Raw genomic sequence first — 10169 nt, forward strand, 5'->3', positions numbered from 1 at the left:
CTGATCCCAATCAAGTGGGTGGTGGGAAGTGAACCGACCTATTAAGGCCCACTGTCTTTTTGTTATAAAACCAGCACTGAAAGAAAAAAAAAACATTTTAAATAGTAGGCCAACTAAACTAACACTTCCTTTAACAATTTCATCAGGCCCATGTGGAAACTTTGGAAACAGAAGTCACCAGTTATTTATAAATTAAATAAAATATGTAATTTCAGCATAAGCTACAGCTAGATGGGTTGTCCTGCAGATAAGTTTGCGTCCTGCAAAAATAGATTTCAATGTAAACATGTCACCAGGTAGCCCTGCTCGCTTGATTAAGAGAGCGCTTCAGCCACGATAATGATCCGATAATGCCATCTACTGCTCATTATGAAGACTGCATTCTGGACTGGTGAAGTTTGAGTCTGACTTACATTTGGGTGGTTGACGTTTTAGGCCGAAAATCACTTAGTCCTGTTGTAGGCCTACTGACTCTCCCATTCTCAAAAATATGTATGGTCTTTTAGATTTTGCATTGGATTTCATTTATTCACTTGCGTTAGTGACTAAAATTGTCATATGTGATATTAACGTTATTGTGTGTAAAATTATAATGGGGTATATTTTTTATGTGAGTCAATGTATCATAATATTCTATCATTACTTCATAAAGATCTAGCATTTCCTTGTGCGAATGCATTACATTTTACAGTATATTTCTTCATCAACACAAACTGAACATATTGACATATCTTGATATAAAAGAAAGAAAAAGCTAGTGACTTTTGTTGACCCTATTTCATATTTGTTCCATTGAGATTTGTATGATTTAGAACCCAAAACCCTTTTTATTTTCATAATTTCTTGATGTCACACCAAATAAAGTGTCACGTCATGATAAATCACACCACATAACAATCTGTTGATGCAAAAATGTGTATTAGGCTATATTTCACAAACAACAAAAGACAGTTTAAGACAGGTATGTCACATAAAGGTTCACTGTTAAAAAATCACTGTGTAAAACAGAATGCCACCAAATATTGTGTTCCCTGAGTTTTTCTCTTCTTGATGGTAGGTTATTTCTGTGTTTAAAATGTGTGTGATTCACCATACATGCATAGGTGCACATCTTAAATAATAAATGTTAAAAAATGTAAAATATGACAAAATGTATTACACTTAACTAAACATATGTATGAAATACATTATTTATTAAGGAAAAGGCAGTTTGTCATATGGTGTGACGAGAAAACCCGGTCACACCATATGAGGTTTCATGCACTTTAGCAGAACAATGAGTCCTGTGGCTACATGCTAACACCAAAGGTATATGCTCACTGCAACATAGTAACATTTAAAGGTAGGCTAATATTGACAAAAAGTCATTTACTTTTGACATTTTCCTGTAAAATGAGTCACAGCAAAAGACAGTGAAAAGGGGTACTGAAGTAGGAGTACTGGAAATACTCGATTTATTGAAAGACATATGAGACATAACTCACCTCGTAAACTTTCAGTGTGTCCTTCTGAGATGTTATACTTCCTGAATGAAGAAGGACCCCCAATCCCCAAAGGTCTCCAGACAATTACCCATTTAAAATACAATATTTAGGGTCACACCATATGATATCGATTTTTGGGACAAAATATTTTTGTTCAGGGCTGCTTCAAAATATTATGCCTGAACTTTTAAAACAGCAGACTTACAAGTATGGTATTAATATGTACTTAAATAAGGGGAGTATATATTCATATTATTGGTTTTATTCAAAATCAAATTTTATGAAATGGGCTTGGGATGCCATGAGGTTTTCCCGGTTTTGCTGAAAATGGAGAAAAACAGGAATATGACTGGCATGAATGGTCTATGTTAGGCTAATATAAAACAGCTTTTCTTTGAACGATATAAACACATTTATTTGCAGATTAGACATCACTTATGTTTGACACTCAGGACCACAAAAAGGCCATGTCACGTCAACCACCCATTTTCATTTATCTGACGCTTTTATCCAAAACGACTTACATATGTCAATTATATTACAAGGGCCATTCTCCCCAGAGCAACTCGGGGTTAAGGGCCTTTCTCAAGGCCACAACCGTGGGAGCCGGGAATTGAACCCACAACTTTTCAGCCCACTTTTTCCATTTGAGATACAGTGTTCAGTTTTCCTTATTGAGTCAAGTTACATGTCAATGATGGTGACTGAAAGTCCCACTGAAACAAATGTGTAGAAGAGGAAACTCATGAGACAACCTGTTTTGGAGCTTTTAGTCTTTTGCTTTAATCATTTTCCATATGAATTTTTTTCAGAGCATGACCAATTGTAAGGACAAAAACAACCCATCAAGAAGCCTACTGTCTATACTTTTGTGATACAAGACATAGTTCTTATAGTTATTCAGAAATGCAATGCAGGATTTATGACCCTATGAGAATAAACTAGTGCTATCAGTCATATTTCAGAAATTACACCACATAAAAGTATTTGTAAGGCAATTACAATCAAATGAATCACAAAGATGTTTTATTATCCATGTGGATGTCATCTAATCTTCAGTGAACATCATCCGCACCAAATCTGCCTTGAAGCACTCCTCCTCGACAAGCTTCTGGGGCTAAAATGGAAAACAGACAAAGTAAGCCCACTTCAACATATGCATAAGCGGACAACAGCCACTTTTAAACGCAAGAGGATCTGTAGACCTAAGTTAAAAATAAAAATATGCAGGTCACTGGACAGCGACTCAGATAAGACGGATAATATTAGTAAATGAATCCACAAGAATTCAGACTCCCAACAAAATGTCCATGTCCTATTCAAAGACAAAGTTTTTGGCTGAATTGTTACAATGCATCTAGTCAGTGATGGACTACAGTGTTTAAGCCAGAGGTCCTCAAGGTTTTTCAGACCGAGGACCCTATTAATTGTTGGAGACAATCCTTAGGGATCTGGCAAAACGGTAAAATCATGTTGCTTAATGCTTATCAAGGTGATTGAACAATAATGTTCCTTGTGTAAAGGTAGGCTATATTGTAATAGGGTACAATTTTAAGCCATTAAAATAATAATTATTGAGAAATTATAGGCAATCTTTGTAATAATAATTTGGTGGAGCCCCTGTAGAAGATGGTCTAGGCTAGCCTACTTCCCAAAACGCATGACTCCTTACAGTTCCATATCTTAGCAATGTGGGAACACCAGTCAGCTTCAAGGTCTTCTTGAACTCATTGTTGGGGTCCTTCCAGCTAAAAGAATGAGGGGGAAAACAGAAATGGTCGTTTAATATGAGTTCACCGAACAAGAGCTAAGCTACATATTGTGTGAGAGAATTAAATAGGGAATAACGCAGGCCTACTAGGGTCTTTCTCCAACTTGGCAATATATAAAGACAGAATCTTCTGGCAGGTGAGACATCTCCCCTCTGACAACAGGCTCAGCTATAAAGAAAAATCACCAAACGATCAGTGTATCAACATGTAGCGTAGGCTATCGTGTAATTATGGCTACCTTTACATATTCATATACGATTGAGTAAAGGTGAACGTCGTTATTCAAAATTAATGATTAACCTGTAGCAATCAAAGCAACGTGAACTATTCGTTTGGGGAAGTTCGATCTTTGCACAATGGTCATGTGCAAGTCATCCAAATAACCGCGTCGCTGCATTTTTTTGCAAAGGCAATCTCATCATTGTGCGATTCTACTACTCACCTTTTACACAATCCGGACACCAACTCATTCCCTGCTCGTCTTTATTGCCGGAGAAATAGGCGAATATGTCTTTTCCCTTCCTCTCGGATACAGCTTTGCAAAAATCTTCATAGCCACGAACTTTGACTTCTTCGTAATTTGTCATACTGTCTAAATTAGAAGACACTAACGTCGATAGATTTATTTTCAGCAGACGTAGAAGAGAGCAGGGAGTTTACAGTGACAAGAAATGAGATGAAACTTGATTGTCTCAGCTCAGCTGTACATCTTTGACAGGGTGAAGCGTGCTACCTTACGGTGCAAGTTACCGTGGCTATTTGTGAAGCCAGCGGCAGCAAAAACACTTCCGGTGTAGGAGTAATTGGCACTTATTGTAGTTAAAAGTCCTTCGCTAAAAGCTCAAATCGAATTCCAATCCAATCTAGGTCCAATCTAACTATTTACCAAGTTAAAATTAATTATTGATCAATATGTTTATTATGTAATTTATGCACTATTCATTACTTTAATATGTGTTTATACGCTACTTCTGTTTTTCTTTTCTTTTCCCTTTTCTTTTGTAGCCTATTAAAAGTCTCCTGGCATTGTGACCTGATCTGGCCATCATTGGTAATCATAGGCCTACTCTTGGCTTTCAGCTGGAAAGTAGGATAATTTTCTGATATTAGCTGTTTTGGTAATGCCTGTTTGTTTTAGCTCAAATATTTATGTTTGATCAAAATTCTTGGAACAGATGTGCCTGCCTTGTCAGGAAGTACCAAACTGTTCCTGCCATAAAGTTTGGTTATGATTAGGCTATCCTTATCTCTTGATATACAAAAAAAATCTGGCAATGACTCCTCCAGGGCTCTGTAGGCCTATTGAATTAATGTAGCCTACCCTACTAATTTTCTAACCGGTGCAAAACAAGAATCATTTCGATGCAAAAACACTTAATAAAGAAATAACTGTACAGTATCTAGCCTATTCTACTCAAACCAAACAACTCTGAAATGTGTAAAACTGAACTGGCAAATACCACAGAAAGAATATCTTGTGAACAACACAATGAATTTGGCTAAGCCTTATTATCTCTGCCTTTTTTCTGTCCCAGCAGCAAGTAGAGCCTAGTTGGTTATCTTGTAGACTGTAAAACTCTGAGCAATATGGGGTGCCATTTGTAAAACACATAGCACATTTAGAGTTACAACATGTAAACATTTTTAAATGATCTCTTTTTCACACATTTATAGACAAATTGGTGTAAAAATGACTATGGCCTCTATCATGATGGTCTAAAGTGCAGTCTAAAGTCTATAATCATCATGACACAAAGCTTATTCCTATAATTAGAATAAAGATATTAAAGAAATACATCTCACAATGAGTAGTTATTCACCATCATTTGCAAATTGGTAATGACGGATAAAAGTGATTAGGAGAGGAGTGAGAGGCAAATATGAAACACAGCTGAAGACGCACTTTCATGAGATGGAAGCAGCAACTCCTCTGCAGGATGAATGTTTTTTATTCAGTCATTCGAACATTATTGGGGTAAGTGTTGCTTTTTCCAGGCTATGTTTTCGATGGTAACCCATTGTCAGTCAATAGTGAAAGTAATTAACTGTGTAACTGTTTTGTCGTTGACTGACACCAAGGTGAAGTTAGTTTAGTATAAGTATAAGTATAAGTATATATACTCTTTTGATCCCATGAGGGAAATTTGGTCTCTCCATTTATTCCAATCCGTGAATTAGTGAAACACACTCCGCACACAGCGAACACACAGTGAGGTGAAGCACACACTAATCCCGACGCAGTGAGCTGCCTGCTACAGCGATGCTCGGGGAGCAGTGAGGGGTGCCTTGCTCAAAGGCACTTCAGCAGTTCCTACTGGTCGTGGTTCGAACCGGCAACCTCCGGTTACAAGTCCGAAGCGCTAACCAGTAGGCTACGTCTGCAAAGTTTCACTTTGCCATTGAGTTCAAATAATAGACAAGTGCAAATGCGTGTAGGCTACACTCTGCTAGGTTTTAGAAAAGCATGGTTTATGAAATAACTGTTCCATACGGTCTCGTGTGCAAGCAGATTCCTCCTAAAATCCACCGCTATCAAAATACCGATCCGATGTTTGAAGTTGCGATGCTTGCTGTTAAAGGGAATTAATGACATTCTCATTGGTTTAAATGATGTTACGCCCAAAACACACCCATGACTGATTAAGAAACATAAGGCCCACCTTCTTGCGCCAAGGGCCGGACGTTTGATAACGTTTCATAACTACACCACACCCAAAGTGGACTGGATAACCCACACAATTTGTTTAAACTTTTCGCCAGTGACCATCGTTCTAGAATGTCCTGATAGGGCCTTTTTTCTAGGATAACATTTTGTGAAATGTGAAATGCTTGATATCTTCATATAAATGTTTAATATAAATGTATAAATATATATGTATATTGTATATAGATATTTACGGTTATATATACGTTTGGCAACCCTACTCTTTTGTGTGTTCTGGACACCCTGGGAAGAAGATTCATCACCCAGCAGTAAGGATGAGCTGCATGAGGACTGCTTTAATGAGCAGAAGTTCGAGAGGTGCTCAGGGCAGGTGGCCGGCCTCCCTGTGAGAGAGAAGAATATACTCCTGCTGAGATAATAACAAGCGCTGCAAATGAGGAGGCTCTCTCTGCTCCCCAGAAACCTCACTATGCCTATAGGAAAAACACCATTATGGATTTGCTGAGCTCTCAGACTCCGTGGACCTAATTTCAGGTACACACAAGAAGATTAAATTGGCTAATTTGTGCCATTGTTTGGAAAATTCCCATAGCGGCCAACAGTGTATCTACCAAACTTCCTACAGCTGTTTTACAAGTGACAAGACCTGAATGCGGTAGAAGTACTGTTCGCCATGTTCACCAAGATCATTTTGCCACCAAAATGATTTTGGAAATGTAAATTTAATATAAAAAACTATTTAGGGGGCCTTTAACCAAAATACAGAACAGGGCGTATAGGGTAACTTCAAACAACTCACATGCTGTGCCTGGGATCATCTGTAAAGGCCCTAGTCAAATTTTTAAGCAGAACATGCTCAACCATTGAACTTGAGCAACAACAAAGCAGCCTTTGTGAATATTTCACTAGGTCAAGCAGGCAAAACATATACCAAGGCTTTCCCAGAAGCTGAAAAATCCAATGAATATAGACTATGGTCTCAATAAACTACAGGATCCAGTGACGGTCCACTTCAGTGTAGCTTTAAACCTACATACCCACGTTTAAAAGTGAGAAGAGAACTGTTACAGTGTAAGCCAACCAATAGGGTGCGCCAACCGACAGTGTTGTGAGAGAGTGCCCCAAAATAGGAAAATAGACCCATTTCACATCAGACTACACAAATTCAGGATACCTCCCTGAAATTACTTTTTGCAGGTTGGGATGTCTGAGATGACATTGACATTTTAATTCTTTATTTAGTGTGTGCACAGACATTTTGGGGGGCACATGAAGCATGCACACACACACACACACACACACACACACACACACACACACAGGGTTTCTCTCTCTTTCTCTCACACACACACACATTTTTTTTACTATTTACTGTATATGTCCACATGGAGAAAAGTGGTGCAGGGACACAAATATTAAAGATGCAATATAATACAATGTCTCCGCCATGTCAGCTGCCAATAATAGCAGAGATCCCCAAGTGTTGCAGCCCTCTTACAACCAACCTGTGTGCTGAATATGAAAACAAGCAGTCTGCCCCTATAGCCTTGCTCTGAGATGGTGTTTAGGTGTGGTAATGACCTTGGTGTCAAAAGCCTCAAAGGTGCAGCATACCTCCAAAGTGAACACCTCGCTGGACTTCTCGTTGATTACCACAAGATGTGGTGTATGAGAAAGCAGGTGTTACAGTGCTGAAACATGGATGGTTTTACATGTGAATGTTTGTACATTCTTACTGAAATCTATCTTAAATTTAAAGGAACATGAAGGAACTCTTAACAAAGTGTGTATTGGCACCCCTGGTACGAATAGCCTTGGCCACACAGCTGAGCTATTCACACCCTGTGACGTAACAACAAAATCATGTTGCTCGCGTGCACAAAAAACATGGCGGACATTTCGTTTTTTCGTCAGCAGAAAGTAAAGAATTCTGAACGATTTTGGTACTAATACCTGTTCAAATTAAGTTTTAGGTGGAAAAGTTGTGTTTTATTTTCATAATCTTTGTTCAGTGAATACAACCGTCAGTTTGTTAGTTAACAGAAATGTTGTGATTATGACGCTCAGGCCTATGAACTATAGGTTTGCCTGCAAACTCTCACCTATATGTGGAAATGGATAGCGCAGTGATTAGTGACATGGTTTAGTACGTGGGAGACTGGGATTTGATTCCCATGTAAAGCGTTTTGGTAGAGATAAGTAGAAGTGTAACCTGTGTAAATAGTACACATTACTATATATTCCAGGGTACGAATAGCATCCACTTCTAATTATACAGTGATGCTAACAGCATACCTTATTCAGAGGGTCTATTACACAGCTGAGCTATTTACACCCTGTTACATAACAACAAAAACATGTTGCTCGTTTTTTTTTTTTATTACATTGTGTAATCAATAAGCCAAGGTAAATGCACAGGAGTGCAAATAGCATACACTGATATTTGTACCAGACGGGGTATTAATAGAACACATTGCTGTGTGCACCGGGGCACGAATAACATTCACTTCTAATTGCACCAGGGTATGAATAGCATACACTGCTAATTGTACCAGGGGTGCAAATAGCCTCACGCAACTCTTAATCCTGAATATTTAATCCCTCAGTTTGTGAATGTGTGTGAATGTGTATGTGCTGCAACTCTATCATGTAATGTCATTGATTATGTTGGGAAATTTGTGATGCACTGTCTTGAAGTGAAGTATGCATGTTGTGTGTCATGTACGCTCAGTAATTCATAATTCTGTAAGTTATGTGGCACAGTGACTGGAGCCCAAGACAAATTTTCCTTTGGGGACAATAAAATGTACCTTACCTTAGTATAATCTTAAGAGTAGCTACAGCTGTCAGTTGCATTAAGTTTCACACACACATACACATACACACACACACACACACACACACACACACAGAGAGAGAGAGAGAGAGAGAGAGAGAGAGAGAGAGAGAGAGAGAGAGACGCACACACACAAGGCCGTAGTCATGATGTCAACATTGGGGGGGACCAAATCTGTGGTGGGGTCTGAGGGACCCCAAACAGAATTTCAATACATTTCCTACCATGCAAAAATATTATTAAAAATCACAAACAAGTCGTTAGTTAGGTCAGCCAATTAGGTTATTCCAAACTTTTGACGGACACAGATGCCCCCCCCCCCACCGGTGAGTTTTGTGAAAAGAGAAGGGTGGAGAAGAAGCAACTTCATTGGTCCATCCCTGGACCCGTGACCCCATTTGTGTTCAAAATGTATACTTTAAAGGGACACCAGGCAAGCCTGATGCTTTTTCTCTACAAAACTCCCCCTCGCTCGGTCTGAAGCTCTTTTCCTTTTCTTTGCGTCTTCCGTCAAGGGTTTTCGCTGCTTCTTCGCCGGCTCTGCTATTATACACACGTTTGCAACAATCTAGCATTTCGTTAGCCTGCCTCTGTGCTGTAAACTGATCCTGCTTCGGTCGGCGGGTAGGATACACCGAACTTGCAAGTGGGATATTCTTCCTACAGGCAGTAGGGGCGGGCAAGAGAGCCTTCATTCGCCCCATAATGAGTCATTTAACCATATACCGACTTACGAAGATGATTAATTAACACGAAAACGTTGTCTGGTGTCCCTTTAAAAGAAATTACAAACTAGATTATCTTATGATAACCTCTATATTACACAGAATGTGGTTCTTTGACTTATTACTTACACCTGAAGATTTTTTTAACGTAAGGCTTAGACTCATAGGTTTGGAGCCTAATAAGATTTTGTCTTTTAAATTAGATTTTATTATGCTGGCGGCTAATCACACAATTTTAACGTAGTTTGAAAGGGACAGGATTCAGGAATAGGCTACTAAGACAGGCCCCTCTTCTGTCTGACTCACCTCATGTTACCCCTGTATGCATTATAGACTGGCTTCTGACAGAAATGACGTTTTGTGCCAACATGTAGAAACACTAGGCCTACTACAGCCTTTAATTGGTGAATGGAGGTGCAAATTCCATTCTTTGGTTATTGTCCGCGATTCACATTAACTGTAGGCTATCACGTATTGTAAACGTCGCCACATTTGATCACGTTTTGCCTGCATGGATGCGCGATTGAGTGCGCATCTAAATAATATGCAAGATGCAACAATCATTTCTAAGAGGCCTATACACGGCAATTTCTGGCATTACTACTAGCATATGAATGCATTATTTATGTTGAAAGACGTGAAAGAAATGACACAGGCTTGTACAAATGAATCATTTAAAATAAAACG

At 38.8% G+C, this 10169-nt stretch overlaps 1 protein-coding gene across 1 annotated transcript; it reads right to left on the minus strand.

The window, feature by feature from the left end:
• Positions 1–2242: 2242 nt before the first annotated feature.
• On the minus strand, positions 2243–4019 carry txndc17 (thioredoxin domain containing 17). The gene is made up of 4 exons (XM_076281552.1): positions 3699–4019; positions 3343–3424; positions 3157–3232; positions 2243–2601 (listed from the first exon to the last, which is right to left on the minus strand). Exons 1-4 carry the CDS (start codon positions 3841–3843, stop codon positions 2533–2535), a joined length of 372 nt encoding a protein of 123 aa, XP_076137667.1. The 5' UTR covers positions 3844–4019; the 3' UTR covers positions 2243–2532.
• Positions 4020–10169: the final 6150 nt, after the last annotated feature.

Source organism: Alosa pseudoharengus, unplaced genomic scaffold, assembly GCF_046254945.1.
Source record: "Alosa pseudoharengus isolate Yale_2024_CS ecotype anadromous, Long Island Sound unplaced genomic scaffold, YU_APseudo_1.1 YU_APseudo_1.1_scf_13, whole genome shotgun sequence".
Lineage (NCBI taxonomy): Eukaryota > Metazoa > Chordata > Actinopteri > Clupeiformes > Clupeidae > Alosa > Alosa pseudoharengus.